Source organism: Puccinia triticina, chromosome 8A (assembly GCF_026914185.1).
Source record: "Puccinia triticina chromosome 8A, complete sequence".
NCBI lineage: Eukaryota > Fungi > Basidiomycota > Pucciniomycetes > Pucciniales > Pucciniaceae > Puccinia > Puccinia triticina.
This window is the reverse complement of record NC_070565.1, coordinates 5,277,835-5,295,356: the sequence shown is the minus strand read 5'-3', so window position 1 is coordinate 5,295,356 and position 17,522 is coordinate 5,277,835. Positions and strand designations below refer to the sequence as shown.

General features: G+C 48.2%; 2 protein-coding genes across 2 annotated transcripts; one reads left to right on the top strand and one right to left on the bottom strand.

Moving 5' to 3' along the window:
* Positions 1 to 2,084: 2,084 nt before the first annotated feature.
* PtA15_8A558 (uncharacterized protein) lies at positions 2,085 to 4,232 on the top strand (the record flags this gene model as incomplete). Its single annotated transcript, XM_053171999.1, has 3 exons — positions 2,085 to 2,106; positions 3,521 to 4,077; positions 4,152 to 4,232. 3 exons carry the CDS (start codon positions 2,085 to 2,087, stop codon positions 4,230 to 4,232), a joined length of 660 nt encoding a protein of 219 aa, XP_053023207.1.
* Positions 4,233 to 10,922: 6,690 nt separating this feature from the next.
* PtA15_8A557 (uncharacterized protein) lies at positions 10,923 to 14,012 on the bottom strand (the record flags this gene model as incomplete). The annotated part of the gene is made up of 3 exons (XM_053171998.1): positions 10,923 to 13,450; positions 13,537 to 13,702; positions 13,812 to 14,012. 3 exons carry the CDS (start codon positions 14,010 to 14,012, stop codon positions 10,923 to 10,925), a joined length of 2,895 nt encoding a protein of 964 aa, XP_053023206.1.
* Positions 14,013 to 17,522: the final 3,510 nt, after the last annotated feature.

The window sequence follows — 17,522 nt, the reverse complement described above, 5'->3', positions numbered from 1 at the left end:
AACAAAAACAACGGGAAACAGAGACTGATGAAAGAAGATGTCAGCGGAGAGAAAAATACTGGGAAGAAAAGAGAACAGGACAAAGGAAGGAAAAAGAAGATGGGGGTAGTCACCACTACTCTTGATTCCTGAGACAAGTGATCCCGCAACAACGACTACAGTGATGCTGGTGATTGTTTTACTGTCCGTCATTGAGTGTGTTTGGAGTTGGTGGTTCCAAGCGGGATGAGGAACACAGGGAGGTGCGCCCAGGGGCAACATTTGTTCAGAGTCTGACTGCGTGGGTGCGGAGCACAGGAGCACTGGACTGCGAGGAAGAACACAGACCATAGAGCACAGGTGTTCTGCTGGGATTCTGACACACCCCCATGCTCAAAGCCGCTTAGGTGATGAGCACAGAAGCTGAAAAGCCAACAAAGCCCATCAGATTGAAGTTTTCCCTACCACCTTGGTCAGAAAGTCGGCCAGCATTTGATTTGAGGCCACGTATTGAAGGACAATTGATTCTAGCTTGATTTCCCTTCTGATGAAGTGATGACATAGAGACATATGTTTGGTCTTGTAGTTGGAGTGATTCAAGAAGTCATTGGCCAGCGCTATGGCCCCCTGATTGTCTTCAAAAATTTTTGTTGGACCTGGAATCTTGATGTTGAAAATCTTCTTAAGAAGTGTCTTGATCCACATGATTTCTTTTGTGATGTCGCCAATTGATTTGTATTCTGCTTCCGTCGACGAGAGAGAAAGTGTGGGTTGTTTCTTTGATTTGTATTCTGCTTCCGTCGACGAGAGAGAAAGTGTGGGTTGTTTCTTTGATTTGTATTCTGCTTCCGTCGACGAGAGAGAAAGTGTGGGTTGTTTCTTTGATTTCCACGAGATTACATTGCCGTTGAGCAGAATCAGGTTCCCTGACACTGAGCGGCGGGACTCAGGACAAGACACCCAATCGGCATCCGCATATCCGACTAGATCATCCAACGCAGTTGCTGGCTTTAAAAGTCGCAGTACCACGTCCCTGGTTCCTTTTAGATAAAAAAAGACTTGAGCCCCGTTGTTCCAGTGACTGGTCCCTGGATTGTTGAGGAATTGAGAGAGAGAGCTAACAGCAAACGTGATGTCTGGCCGGGTTGTAACACTGATGCCAAGCCGTAATTTTATATTGAAGTAGGTCTGATGTGAGTTCAATGTTAACTTTAACTCTTTGTTCACTTTATTCCCAACTCAGGTTTAACATTATTTCAAGTTGTTTTGGTATAATATTTTACTCAATTCCAACACATGAATACCCTCTGCTGACGTTTTGTGTTGGGTTTGTCATGATCAGATTTGTGGAATTGAGCTTCAATGCACACAATTTTTGCCAATAATTTACCTATCCTTATGCTCAAATATATACTTAGCCAAGTGACAGGGAATATTTTGCATTGCAGATTTTCTTCATTCAAAACAAACATAACATCAAATTATAAAAAGTTCTTGTAAAATATAGCAACTTCAGAGGATCAGCCAGCTTCCGGATGAATACTTTGAGAATATTTATGTCATGCCAATTCCCATATTAAATTTGGCAGAAATTGGTTCAAAATCAATTTGTATTCTTCAAGTATCAAACAGTGTCAAAGAACCCGGGCTTATTTAACCCGAAAACTTAGCAAACAAATGTGAATGCTCTGACTGTTTTACCTTGGAACTTTAACCTTTCAGTTGCAGGTAGCTTCTCAGTCGTCATTACCACACATTGGTTGGGTGAGAACATGCCGCTGGTTTTGATGATGTGAAAAATTCTGAGTCAAATACAGATGAGATTTGAGAATCCACTTGATTAAACCTTCTGAAGCTCCCCTATTTTGGGCAAAAATTTAATTTGAAACCAGAGGCTCTGGAGTCTGAGCGACCAGGTGGCTATGAAATTTGACAACTATTGCAATTGTTGAATATCAGTAGAGCTCTATAACAGCCGGTATCAGATTTCTGAGATGAAACATTTTCTCAGAAGTCAATACCGGAAATCAATGAAGATCAGTGTCTAGAGTTGCAGGGAGACTTTGCATACCTCTACTATGATTATAAATGAAGGAAATTGATGAATGTTGAGTTGTCAAGAAGCCGGTTGGTCATGTGGAATGAATAAAGGTATCAGGAAGGAAGCTTGATATTTTGAGGTATATACAAGATCAGGACCTGCAAGCCCCCTCCTTTGGGGTCTCACAAAGATGTCACATAGATCACTAGATTAGATAATCTGCCTGATACTTAGTCTACACTCCCTTCCACGTTCTAGCTGGTAGAGATCTTGCCCTTCACATCTCTCCTGGCTAGGTAAGCTTTCTCCTTTTCCTTCTTCTCTCTCCCTTCTCTTCTGATTCCCTGAGTCGTATATACTGAGAGATCTTGCCCTTCACATCTCTCCCGGCTAGCCCTCACTTGATTCCCCGGTAATACAGACCCGTGATCTAGAATCTGCCTCTCGAGGCTCTTGCGTTCCCCTTCATGCCCCTCTCGACAATCAGCAAAGGACTCCCAACTGGAGTCCTTACAATTTTTTTTTCTAGATCCACAAACCCCCTCTCTCCCCGCAATTGATCGCGGTTGAAACAAATCAAGCTTGACTTGTCTGCGCCAAAAATCAGGCCAACACCCTCTTTCCACTCAAGTTATCTGCGCTGTCAAACGGGCCAATCTTGGAATCAAAAAATCTGAATCATCTGGACATTGCATTTGTTGAGTTAGTCATCTAGGTTTCCTTCTCTCTGTTTTTCCGCTTCCGCTATCATCTGCTTTACACATGTCACAGCCTGTATATCTCATGTCACAAGCCATCTTGTATACCTGAGGCAGCAGGCGTGGAAGGACTCTTTCCTCATCCTTCCACACCTCTCTCTCACTCGCCTGGCATTGTGCCCTGTTGCAAGGGACAAGGGACAAAAACCAAAGTTCACTGCTGACAGGCAAGTGACACTTTGGGAGTGAGAAAATGTTGTTCTGATTCACTAAGGATCAAACTCCAGGCGCCAATCTAGTGTAGACTAAATACAAGATTGGCCGTGTTTGGTTGAAGCATACAATGTAATGAATATAAGCATATATGTATCTCAACATGCCCGTTGTCCTCAGACCCTGTCTTTCTCATCAGCATTCTTAAGACCCTGCAATCATAGGTCCAACTACCAGTAATCAGGTCCATACTGGATCATCTTTTATCTCTTGATGTCGCTGGCTGCAGGAGCACCAGGATATTGAACACTGAATCAATCTAGATTTTCTTTTTTTCCAACTCGTTGTGCCGTCAAGTGGATGACCCCAACTCCAACTAGATTGAGTCAAAACCAAACAAGCTGGATGTTTTTGTCCATTCTTTCCTCAACTCTCTGCATTGCCAGACAGGCCGACATTGAACCCAAATCGATCTGCCTTTGTGGAACGGCCGTACTGACATACTACCCCAACCTTTCTCCTTTGTGTACCCCAACTGGGACAATTGGTGATCACCTGGCCGCCTCTGTTTTCTCTCTTGCTCTAATAGGACCTGCCAACGGACGACCGCCTTCTCCCTCTTGCATGGCTCCGACAAATGTAGACAAACAAACGGGCGAACGGTTGACGCCGGCCTCCAATTTTATTGCCCTATGCAGACTGGATCAATTGTTTGATCACATTTACCACCTGCCTCACTTCCTGGACAATCATCTCAACGGGCTCTCGTCCCATCCCTCATTCTACAGAACTTGGGCCTCCTCCCCAGGCAATCAGGAAACCCTCAATGCACGCTGCAATTCTTGGACTGCTTCAGACATCGCCATTGTTGCTCTCACCTTACTTGGACTGGACCAACCAACCAATTGCCCCCCCCTCCTATTTTCTTTCATGGCTCAACAGGACAGAGCGCCGGGATCTGGACGATGGTCCCTGTTCCTTTCCCATCTCTATGAGACTCTCTTTGACCAATCAATGACAAATGATCGTCCTGGTGGTTTCTACATCTCCCTACGGGCACCCTCGCCTTTCAAGCAGTTTGATCGCCCCCCAGGGCCGCCAGTTGGCAACAAAGACGCAGCCAGACAGGTTCAACTGCACTGGCTGGTTGATAGACGCCGCCAAGCCTCTCGATCCACTCACAGCACTGACTCCCATCTTCTGTCACTGCCCATCTCAAGACCCCACCCTCTGACCGCTTGAAGCAAAAAAATGACCTCAACGACACCCTACAGGCCCTGGGACGCCCCCCTGCAACTTGAGCCCCCTCTCCTTCCGGGCCCTTCGATCAACCCAAAAAGCCTCCAGACGGGCCCCAAGCTGTCACCCAACGCGCCAGAGCGCCCTTCATGACCTCAAGACCTGATCTCTTCTTGACCTGCGGAACCCTTCCCTCCCTCCTAATCTTGTGCAACTCCTATTTTTTTCCTCTTTCTTCTGGATTGTGGACGGACACTACATGACTTTCCTGACCAACAAGACCCCCGCCCCCTGAAAAACATTTTCCTCCTCTCGACATCTTTCTGGTGAAGTTACCTCTTGACTACCGCCACCTGCCAACATGCAACAAAAAAAATCTGTTGAGCTAGTCGTCTATGGTGATTTCTCTTTGTTCTCTTTTTCTGTTTATGTATGCTTTACACATGTCACAGCTTGGTTTCCTCATGTCACAAGTTCCTTTGTATACCTGAGGCAGCGGGCGTGGAAGGACTTTCTCCTCATCCTTCCACACATCTTCGACACTCGCCCGGCATCGTGCTCGCTGCTCTCAGGTACTGTCATTTGTTTCTTTCTTTGTTTCTCTTTCTCATTTGTCTGTTTCTTTCTCCTTTCTCCCATGTGCAATGATTCTCATCCTTCCACACATCTTCGACACTCGCCCGGCATCGTGCTCGCTGCTCTCAGCTTCTGTCTTGCTTATCAGGTTATGAGCGCCAGCTAGCCTACAGCTACCAACAGCATCACTAGGCACGTTAAAAATTGGTGTATCGAGTGTTTCTCTCCAGTGGACTACATAAGGATCAATCTTTCACTCCTCCTCAATCTCGATGTTGAACGACAACAAGGAGGACCCATCTTCTCACGCCAACGTCAACCTCGCCTCTCAGGCGTCAGTTTCCAATCCAAAAATCTCTACAGCTCGGCTTCCAATTCTTAAAGCCCCAGGTTTGGATTCGAACTATCTTAACTGGCGGAAAGTTGTTCTTCGGGTACTCAAAACGGCTAAAGTCAATCATGTCTTGACCACGGTGGCCGCCCATCTCCGACCAGCCAACTGGGACGAAGACAACAACCTCGTATGCGCTGTTCTGGTTCAGATCGTCGATGAGGCTAACTTGCGACATCTCGCAGATGAGGACAATGCAGCGAAGATTTGGGACGATCTGTCTCGAGCCCATCAAGACTCTTCGACTGGGGGTCGAGTATACTGGATTCGCAAGCTTCTAAATGCCAAGATGGAAGGGAACGATATAAACTTGCACATTGAATCCCTGGCTATATTCCATGAGCGATTGAACTCACTCGTCACTTCCCAGAAGCCCCTCACTCCGGATGACGTCCATAATGCTGCTCTACTCGGCTCGATTCCTCCCGACTGGATCCACTGTGTCTCGGCACTGATGAACCAGGAAGGGGTTAAGACTGAGACGATCGTCTCTGCGTTGAAGAACAAAGCCATTCGACGCGAATCCCAAGGGGACGTCATCTCTGTGTCATCCACGAGAGCTTCCTCCAAACCAAACACTCCGTCCAACTCTTCAAAAGGGCCGCGAGGCGATACCTCTAAGAAGACTCGTCGATGCCCTCTGTGCAATACTGACTCCCACGACCTCAACGCCTGCAACAACACCCGCAAGCTCATCTCGGAGCATAAGGCGGCTCAAAAAGCCCGGTGGGAGGCGACTCAACAGGAGAAGCAGAACCTCACCGCCAAACCTGCTGCTCGCGCCGGAAGAACCTCCGCGGCCACTCTCGGTCAGTCCCCTCACCCATACGAAGAGGGGGAGGAGTCCGACTTCTCTGGTTCAGAACTTGAAGTGACAGCAGGCAACGCGGTCGCAGCCCTCTCTGCTAACTTTGATTCGCCGAGCTCCGGGGACGCGAATATCGACTCAGGGCGTTCTCTTTCCATGACCCCGGATGCCACTGCTCTCACCAGTCTCCGAAACGACCGCACACCCGTCCGTCATGCCAACTTCTCAGTCGTAGAGGCCACTCACCAAGGTCTTGCGAAGCTCCCTCTCACTGGCGACAAGTCAGTTAAAACACTAGTCGTTCCGGCTCTACATGAGCCTCTCCTATCGGTAGCAGCGTTATGCGACAAAGGCCTAACCGTTGTCTTCACGAAGTCTTCATGCGACTTCTTCACCACCTCAACCACCAAGATCAACGGAGAGCTTTCCGGGAGGGGCTACAGGCGTGGAAACCTCTACTACCTGCCCTCGGCACCTGTGAGCTCTAACTTTTCCACTCATCTGATCCCTATGCCCTCTGAGAACTCCCTCATGGTGTATCACCTTCGTTTCTCCCATATTGGGTTGAAACCACTCAAGCTCCTGCTAAAACTACATCACATTACCCCGACAGTGATGAATGAAATCAATGTCCAACGATGTCCTACGTGTGTCCAATCAAAAATGCCAAGGAAATCGTTCAAGTCTTGGTCATCCCACCGGTCAACGTCTCCGGGTCAACTGATACACTCAGATGTGGGCTCTTATGAGGTCCTTTCGAGGGAGGGATATAAATACTTCATTACTTTTGTAGACGACTGCTCTAAGTTTCTTACTGTCTATCCAATGAAATCTAAAAGCGACTCCTTCGCGTGTTTCAAGGTCTTTCGTGCGTTCTTTGAAAAGAGTGGCAATTATAAAATACTCGCCCTGAGGACGGACAACGGTGGCGAGTATATATCCAATGAGTTCTTGTCATACCTCTCTCAAGCCGGTATCCATCACAAACCAGGTCCTCCTCACTCCCCTGAACTTAACGGTGTAGCTGAGCGGACAAACAGGACGATAAGCAACTTAGTAAGATCGTCTCTCCTAAGCGCTCGTTTGCCTAAGTCTTTTTGGGCGGACGCTCTCCGACGTGCTCTCTTTGCGTTCAATTCCTTCCCATGCTACACACCTCTGGGTTTCAAGCCACCGACGTCGATTCTCAATGTACCTCCGGTTGATCTCAAAAACTTGCACCCGTTCGGATGTTTGGTCTGGTACAAAGTCCCAGAAGCAAACCGTAAGAAGTTGGATAAAAAGGGGCGGGCGGCTGTTCTACTCTCGTATCTCTTGGACGGGAATGGATACCGAGTTTGGGACCTGGAGTCTAGGTCCCTCGTAAAGTCTTGGGACACAATCTTCGATGACTTCTCATTCCTGTACGGCGCAAAACTCACATCCTCACCAGTCCAAGTCCCCGTAGAAATTGAATGGCCACATACCTCTCCGTCAACACCCGCACCACCCCAGCCAGAAAACCCGCCATTGCCTGCCCCGACAGGTCCATCAACCCCTGCCTCAATTCAACTTGAAAACTCCCCTTCCAGTCATCATCCGATCAAGGATAACCCCAACCGTGGAACAACGGAGCCCCCTTCTACTCTTAACAGGCCGTCTACTCCGGACCTGCCACTCCTCAACATCCCTCTGCAACCACGATTTGATCGAAGACTCACAGCGTCAATCCACGCTCCCGGGAATGCTCCGCGGGATCCGACACCAATCTGCTCAGATTCCGACTCAACCAGCAGCACTCCTGACTTATCAATAATTTCCCTTCCTCCCCTTTCCCCAACGCCCCCTCGCTCCCGCAAGTCCCCCACTCCGCCGCCGAATTCCCCCACTCCGCCGCCAAAATCCCCCACTCCGCCGCCGAAATCCCCCACTCCGCCACCTAGGTCTCCTACCCCCCCTACAAGACTTGCTACCCCGCCCGCCGCACCACCTTCACCAAAGCCTGCTACACCCCCTCGTTGTTGGTCAGGGAGAGAACGCAAGGCCCCCAACCGCTACGGCAACTGGGCCAAAAACGCATTGACTGACTCCAATGTCGACACCCCGAAGACTTGGCGACAACTGTTAAAGTCACCAAACAAGCATCGGTGGCTTAAGGCGGCGGAGGAAGAATTTGCCTCTCTTCTTGGGATGCAAACGTGGAAGCTTGTTCCTCGACCGGAGAAGAGGCGAATAATCAAATCAAAGTGGGTTTTTAAAGTTAAACGCCGCCCTGATCACACCATCCAAAAGCTCAAGGCCCGTCTGGTGGCCATGGGCTATTCTCAAATACAGGGCCTCGACTATGACGAAGTTTTCTCGCCAACCCTGAGGCTGGAAACACTTTGACTAATCTTCTTGTTACTGGCCACTCGAGGCTGGAAGGGCCGTCAGGTGGACTTTAAAACTGCCTTTCTCAATGGGCACCTCGACAAGCCGGTTTTCATGGAACAACCACCAGGTTTTGAGGATCCCCAGCACCCTGACTGGGTCTGCGAGGTCAACCGTTCCCTATACGGTTTAAAGCAGTCTCCTCGCCAGTGGAACATCGAACTCCACAAGGCTCTTCTCGACCTCGGCCTCACCAACTCGAAATACGACCCTACTTTGTACTTCAAGCTGAACTCAGGCAAACTCGTAGGGGCTCTAACAACCCATGTTGACGACCTAGCCATTGTTGGCAAATCGATTTTTGTCGATTCAGTCATCTCAGCGGTAGGCAAGCGGTTCAAGATTGGGGCTGATGAGGAGCTTAGTCACTTTCTTTCTCTGAAGATATCCCGAGACATCCCAAACAAACTCATCTATCTAAACCAAGCTCATTATATTGCTGAAGTCTGCAATAGATTCCTCGACGGCAAACATGTATCTGTCTCTACTCCCACGGATGTTAACTTCAAGAATCTCAAACATTGCTCCCCTTCCGACCCGCCCTCCCCTGGACCGTACCCTCAGCTAATCGGATCACTTCTCTGTGTTTCTCAATGCACAAGACCGGACATCTTGTTTGCGGTCAATCGTCTCTCTCAATACCTACGGGATCCCTCGGACGCTCACTGGTTTGCCGGCCTCAGGATTCTCAACTACCTGGTCACAACGAAAGATTTGCGTCTGCGACTTGGAGGCAAACTGGTCCTGGCAGGCTACTCGGACTCAGACTGGGCAGAGGACCGAGATGATCGACACTCCACATCGGCGTACACTTACCGCATAGGCGACGGCGCTATTTCCTGGAAATCACGCAAGCAAGCAACAGTTTCTCTGTCCAGCACAGAGGCCAAGTATAAGGCCCTCTCCGACTCTTGCAAGGAGGGCCTCTGGCTCCAACACCTACTCACCAAACTGCGTCTTTGCCCAGACACAGCCATCCCCCTACACGTCGATAATGAAGGCGCTGAAGCTCTTGCAAAGAACCCCGCTCACCACGCGCGAACCAAACATATTCACGCGCGATAACACTTCATCCGCGAGTGCGTACAGGACGGCGATATCTCACTTCTTCATGTCTCAACAAAAGACATGTTAGCGGATATGCTAACAAAACCGCTCCCAAGGGTCGCACTTGAAAAACATCGGGCAATGTTTGGCATTGTTTAACATCTCTTTATTCACCTCAGTTCCCCATATTCCTTCTAATTCTCCGTCCATCACTTTCCTTTCTTTTCCTTTCTCTCTTATCCCATCCTTTTCCTTTCTCCTTCTATTTTCTTTTCTTTCTTTTTCTTCTGTTCCATGTCTACAGCAAGGGGGGGTGTTGAGCTAGTCGTCTATGGTGATTTCTCTTTGTTCTCTTTTTCTGTTTATGTATGCTTTACACATGTCACAGCTTGGTTTCCTCATGTCACAAGTTCCTTTGTATACCTGAGGCAGCGGGCGTGGAAGGACTTTCTCCTCATCCTTCCACACATCTTCAACACTCGCCCGGCATCGTGCTCGCTGCTCTCAGGTACTGTCATTTGTTTCTCTTTCTCATTTGTCTGTTTCTTTCTCCTTTCTCCCATGTGCAATGATTCTCATCCTTCCACACATCTTTGACACTCGCCCGGCATCGTGCTCGCTGCTCTCAGCTTCTGTCTCGCTTATCAAAATCAATTGAGCGGCCAGCCCCTGAGCATTGTTGGTCCCTGGGTAATATAGACCTACGGACAACCAACAGCAGCGGCGTTTCTGATGGAATTAAGGGTGCAGTTTTGGCGAGGTGGGTTGACGAAGTGGTAAAGGACCAGGAAAGATTAACCAAAAAGATGGCAAATGGCTTCAACTAACGGGATTGTTTCATCAGGCCACTTTCTTTCCTTTTCCCCCTATTACCTTTTTTCCTTCCCTTTTTCTTATAGGAGGGGAGACTGTAAGCCCCCTCCTTTGGGGTCTCACAAATATGTCACATAGCTATCACTAGATTAGATAATCTGCCTGATACTTAGTCTACACTCCCTTCCACGTTCTAGCCGGTAGAGATCTTGCCCTTCACATCTCTCCTGGCTAGGTAAGCTTTCTCCTTTTTCTTCTTCTCTCTCCCTTCTCTTCTGATTCCCTGAGTTGTATATACTGAGAGATCTTGCCCTTCACATCTCTCCCGGCTAGCCCTCACTTGATGCCCTGGTAATACAGACCCGTGATCTAGAATCTGCCTCTCGAGGCTCTTGCGTTCCCCTTCGTGCCCCTCTCAACAATCAGCGAAGGACTCCCAACTGGAGTCCTTACAGGACCCCGTTCAGATATTTGATCTCTGAGCAGCCAATAATCATTACTGGATCATACCCAACTGGATTTCATCAAAAGTCATCAACAGAGCCACACCATCACAATTTCTAGATAAATTCTGAGATATTAAAGTGCGACCAAAGAGGGTAAAAATGAAACTACAGTGAGCACATTCAAAATGAGTAAAACATGAAGAGTCGCGTCGAGGATATGAGAGCATAGGAGACAAATGGAAAAACTCTCTACAAATTAAGTTCAGCTCTGTTCAGCGCACAGCATCAAGTCCTTGGCATAACATTGGCCATCAATATCCTCTGCGTGCCGAGATACAAGATCGGTGCGAACATTTACTAGTTCTTGCAATGCGTTTTTCACTTGGGCACTGAGAAAAGGGAAGGAATCTAATCCGTAGAAGACTAAGGATGCCTGTTGAGGGTCTCGATTCTTTTGCTTTCCTCGCGTTCCGGTCTTTGTGAGCTGATAGTCTTGGGGTGTCTTTACATTGCCGCTGCAGTTTTGGGGTGTCTTGACATTGCTGCTGCTTTTTTTCGGCGGGCCTTTGTGTCTCAAACTAAAGTGTAGCACAAGATAGGGATTCTTGGTATTTGTGTTGATCATCGTTTTTTTATGCGTCATTTCTTGAGCAGAAGTGGACACGGTGCTGTCATTTTCACGATTTTTGACTTGAATCCCGCAAAAGGTCATCTGCGTTTGGTCCATCTCGACAGTTTCATCTTTTAAGTAGATCGGTAAGACATGGTCGATTCCGGGTTGTTGAGAGTGGCATTGGATAGCCGCCCCTCTTTCGATGCATTTCATCAATGATTCAACAGTTGGCGTCGACAGGGCAAAGTGGAAATGGTTCCAGAACATCATGCCTTGTCCAAGTAGTTTCTTCTTGTGAGTATCGTTGATAGAGCCAAGCAGCAGATCATTTGCTGGTAGGCCAGTCAGAGTTTCCAAGAACTTTTCCACTGGAACTGGCTTCCAAGGCGATCGACTGTCTGCGTGCACAGTGGGGTGATTGTTTGTGTTCCGCCGGTCGACCGTTTTTGCCCGCTTGTTTGACTGGGTGGTTGCTTTGGTTGTTCGATCGCTATCCATGTCAGCCAGTGTTTTATTCATGGCACACAGCAGAATGATTCTGCTGGCACATTCGCCAGCATCCCCTGTACCAATGTTGCCTTGGCATAGTATAGACGTCAGAGATTTGATACACGATACAAGGAGAGTCTCATACTGATGCAGATGGTTGTTGGCAGCTAGCGCATAAATTGGTTGCGACGGGTAGAAGCTGTGTTGATATTCCCGGGTTGGATCAAGGTAACCAACGTGCGCCGCATGTGATGCCGTAAGTTCTACATTGAGATGTGCCTGGCCATGAAGAGGAACTCCGACAGTTGGGCCGAGTAACGCAAGTGCCCGGGCCGCAGTCAACGTGATTGTGTCCGTGATGTCTTCGGAGCAGAGAAGTTTCTTTAAAGCAAAATGAACTATTGAGGGAATAGCAGCATCGTAGGAAATCGCACGGCCTAGTTCAAGCGAATCGGCAAGGTATATATCAAAAAAAGGAACGCCATATTTACAGAGCCGGTCCGATGAGAATAACTGGTCCCAACTTAATGGTGAACGAGGGGGGGCCAACAGGTCAAAGGTCCGTATCATGTAGATAGGAGCAAATAATTTGCGCGGTTTTCCACGAGGGCCAAGGGCCCGTGAGCTTCGGTCCTCTCGGTCTATTGGCAAGAAATTGGATACACGAGAGGTCGTGTCGACTAGGATGGCGAATATACCGGCGCCTTCTTGGATTGTGCTCAAAGCACGGCGAAAGAGGCGAAACCACGAGGTGACATTGCCCTTTGGTTCCGTTGGTGTTTGAAGCATGGAACTGGCCTCGTCAATCGCCAGTAATACCTTTAGGCCAGGAACTTTCGAGAAAACCGCTTGGACTGCGTTAACTGCCGTTACGAGATGCTGGGCAGCAGTTGTCTTGGAGGTGATTTGCTCAGAGTTTTCTAACTCTACCAGAACGTCTCTGCGAAAATGTGCTGTAGTTTGGTGCTTGTTCCACTCTTCATATTTCTCTTTGGAGTCTTTGCTTTGCTTGGACTGGAAAAACCGGACAGTGACAAGTAAGAGTGCTGCAATGACTCGGACATAGTAAACTTCGTAATCAGCGGACGACTCGGGTAACATGTTGGTTGCGAGAAGCGATCTTTTGGGTTCGCCAGTGGAACCCTCGGGACGGAGGCAGATATACAGCACACAGACTTCCTCGGCTATTTTCTGCAGCAAGCGACTCTTTCCAATCATGGTGGGACCAATCAAGCACGTGTAGGGCGCCAAGTAGATCTCGGATTCCCATAACTTAACGTAATTGATCAGAGTTTTCAAGGTTGGGGCGACAATTTTGTCGTGTCCAAGATACTTTGATGTGAAGCCTTTCGCGATGACATCCAACTCCAAGACATTATTGGTGTATTTGGCCTTCAACTTATTAATGCCTGTGCTCACGGGAACTTCGAGATATTGAGCTCTTTCATCTAGATTGAGTTCTTTCTTCAGGTAGAAATTTGGGTAACGTCTGATGAAAGCCAGCTGAATAAATTTCTCCTGAAGAGTTTTACGATCACAAATTTCAAGTAGTCGAAAAGCTCTTTCCAATGGAGGGGCCAACGATTTACCGTGAGCAAATTCGATTAAGAGTTCATGCTTCAGTGCATCTGGCTTGAGCTCGGAAACAAGGTCATCCAGCATGTTCAAATACTCAGAAGCGATGTCATCTGTAGAATGGGAGCAATAGCACAACAATATCAGCAACATGTTGAACAGCGAGCGGGTGTAGAATCTAGGGAAACAGGTTACGTGCCGCCTGCGTCTTGAAGGTACAAGCGAAAATTTTGATACAAATCAGACCTCAGATGGAGGGATTCAGCTTTTTCGAGGATTCTGGCAGACATTGAGGGTGAATCAGAGGTGGCTGGATGCTTGGCTTGAGTTTCTTGGTCGGTCGTTGTTGTTAGAGCAGACTGAGTCTACGGACAAGGGTTTAGAAGATGAAGGGTTGATGGGATTAGATTAGGGATTCATGTATGCAGGAGAGAGTACAGTCATCACTGGACAAGTGGGATCGGGCAGGCTCACCTGCTTGTAGCCTTGTGGTGGTAAATGTGTGATTAGTGGATTGTGGAAATTGATTTCATGCCTTCTCTCGGCGGTCCTCGATCGCTCGTCTCTCAGGATGTCTGATAACTGGGCACTCTGGGGCTGTTGGTGTCTGCTAAGGATTGATGGCTCGGGAACGGTGAGACTTGGACCAGGTTGAAAGTAGTTCTGAATTGACATTCCGAATGTTCTTAGGTACCAGATTGATTTCACAATCAGGGTTTTGTCTAAGAGTGGAGGACTTCCCGTCAATCTGGGAACCCCTTCCACACCCAGATCTGAGCCAAATTTCGCAGGGAAATTTAGGCTTTGAGACTCTGGGAGGCTCTCAGATTGCTCCCAGATTGCGACGGGAAGTCCTCCAGTATGTACATATTTATGTATATACAGCAGTTGCAGCCGAACTTATTCTAATTCCCTCCTCGGGGGAGCGAAGCGACCTCCAGAGACCCTCCTTCGGAGCGAACTTAGCTAAGTCCCTCGATCTGTCGCGAAGCGACCCTCCGAAGGAGGGACTTACGCCCTACCTCGCAAAACAGTAGGCAGCAGATGTCTGTTTTCAGCCTTTTTTGCTTGTCCCTCCGTTGAGGCTACGCAAGGACAGCTGGGGCCAAGTCAGCTGCTTCAAGAAATAGCCAAGAAGTATGGCTCTCTGCTGGTATCTTTCTTTTACCTGTAACACATGAGCTTGATTTTTTTTTAAAAAAATAAGAGCTGCTAGGTTTTGACAGGTGTCAAAAGTATGGCTTTGACCAAGGCCTGTTTGAACAATGCCCTCCCAAAACCCATGAACTCATTTTTGTTTCATTTGGGATTCAAGAGTGTTTTTGGAGGGATCCGACCTCAGGAAGGTGGAAAGTGAAAGGGCAGATGTAGGCGGACAAATCTGTCTGCTCAGATTTTTGATGGCTTTTACTTGAGTCGAGATATCAAGAGTTGAAGATTTTGAAAATTTTCCCCAGCCAAATGGGATTTCTGCTGCCTACTCTTTTGCGAGGTAGGGCATAAGTCCCTCCTTCGGAGGGTCGCTTCGCGACAGCGCTCGCGCGCCTCTGATCGAGGGACTTAGCTAAGTTTGCCTTTGGAGGGTCCCTGCGGGACGGCGTCCCCCCTCCACAAAGAGAGGGACTTAGTTAAGTTCTAGCTTAACTAAGCCTCTTGAACGGAGGGTCCGGGGGACCCTGCCTGGAGGGCTCTCCGCAGGAGAGGCTTACACCTAATGTCTGAAGTCTGGCAGGGAAAGGAAGGATATTCAACCCCAAAACCACTAAATAATTATTTAAAAATCAGCAAAATATGTACAATAAAAACTGAAGAGACAGTTTCATTGGCAGTGCTGATGCACACCCTCACCCACAATTTTGAGCAAAAAGCTCCAAAACTGATTGAAGGAATCCGTTTTGAAGTTCAAAGGAACCCTGAAGGATATTACATTGCTCTGAAGATCCATTTTTGGATTTTCTGATAATATGCACAATTGAGTTTCCTATATGCAATGAAATGCATACATGTGTAGGATCTGCGGTGTAAGACTCAAAAGTGTTCCTGAGAACCTTTTGCTGAATGGAGAAGGGGATGATGGAGGTGCAAACTCTGCCCTTCTATACTATCAGATAACAAGACCCACCAAGGTAAGCTTGGCAAGTTTTAATGAAGTGATAGGGTTGGTTGGTTCAAGATGAGCTTGTTGATGACACTGAATAAATTGTTGTTATTGTTAATGTAAGGGTTGTTATGTAGGTTGTTTAAGTATATATATAAGGCTGAACTGTAAATGTTGGGGTGACTGTGATTGGTGAGTAATGAACTGAGGAGCTGACAACTGGGGAGGAGGGAGCTCCTTATATAGACAAAAGTGGAGCCCCAGAGGGCTTGTGGGTTAGGGTTTTGACTAATCTAGACAACAGCGTGAGGGATTTTAGCTGGTGGGAGTAGATACAAATGATGTCATAATGTGTCAGGGGTACATAAATGATGTCATAAGAATGCAGTAGGGCCACATGAAGGCTGCGTAAAGTGACAGTAGACTGCATGAGTTGACAGGTGGATGCAGGGGGTGCATAAATGAAGTCTGAGGCTGCAGAGTCAGTGTGTGATGACATCATAATATGGAAATAGAAGAGTACTTGATAATATGTAATGACTGCAGTCTGATGGGGAGATGTATGTTTGTATCCTGTGATTTGTATAAGCATAATGCTGTGATCCTTGAATTGAGGCTGGTGACAGGCTGGTGACTGGGTATGTTGAACGTGTGATGGGTGTCCAGTGTCCAAAGAAGTGTAGGTTCCAATCCAGCGGGGTTCAGGTGATGCTTTCAGTGGTGACTAGGGGTAAAATTGGCCGTAGAATCCATTTCTGAGGTCTGTTTGATGGTATCTTGAGGCGTATTGTGAGTAAATATATGTATGCGAAAAAACTTTTGATTTTTCACTTTTCCGTCTACCACATCCTCCCCCAACTTATTGTCTGTCCCCAGACAATTCCACCGGAAAAGTGCCGTATCTTGAATTTTGGAAGCTTGAGGCTTGAGTTTTTTACTGGGTGACATGAAGAATCCTTGGGAATTTGGCCGTTGGATGTCTTCTGGGTACTGTGTCAGAGAGGCTGGGTGGGGTGAATTTTGGTCAAAAATTCAACTTTTGTCGTTTTTCTGACTTTTCTTGAAGGGAAATTTTTAAGGTGTCTGGGATTCGAAGTGCTGCGCGCAGTCCGCAGTCCGCAGTTGCGCAGTTGCGCAATGGTGCTGCTTGTGCTATGGTGGCAGCCGCAGCTGCTGCTCCAGCGCCTCAGGGTGCGCGCTGTCGAGGCCGCGGGCCTCGAGTGTCAAGTAGTGATCGGGGACTCGTACCCGTTCTTGATGGTTGACTGATCGGGCTTTGGGCCCGGGTACTTAGTGTTGGTCGTACCCGTCCAATAGCTATCCCGACCCCGCATTCGGGTCTCGAGTGTGTATGTGTGTCGGTCGTACCCCCTTCGGGGGTATGGCTTATTCAGGAGTTCAAGGCGTATGGGTTTGGGGTTCAAGACCCATACACAACTTCGCCGACCTTCCGATTCCCTCGGATACATCACCGCCGCCAATGGTCAACCGCCGCCGTCGAGGTCTCGCACCATCCAAGCCTGCAGCTAGACTGAACCCTGCTAGTGAGCAGGGTTCATTTTCGAAGTAAGTGCGTTCGTGTTCTTCCTCGACAGCTGAGTGGCCGTTACGTTGGCTGATGCAGCCGTCAGATTTATTACCAGCCCCACTCGCACCACCGAATCTGACAGGTCTTCGGGGTTTCTGATTGGGCTGCCTTCGCCGGCAAGGTTGGTTTCCAGCCGGCGATCTCATAGCGGCCGGCCCTAAGACGGTAAGACTAATTGCCGCATTCTTTCCGCTTCCTACAACAGCCGGCTTCTCAAGACCTGGCCGTGGGTTCGAGTACGTATCGTTCCGGAGGGAGAGATGGTAATGCGGGCTGTTTGATCGATACACATGGGCCGAGTTGTTTGATATCAGCGTCTTCGCAGGCTAGGAGCTTTGGTTCCATCTGAAACTGATTAGGCCAAGTTGCCTTCACTGATGGATCTTGCTGCCGCTACTGCATAAATAGGAGTCGCCTCTCTCCGTGTTGGGCTTGTCATGTAAGTTGTTCTCTGAGGGACTGGAAAGGTATAAAAGAGGCCTCTTCCCAGTGCCTCTCC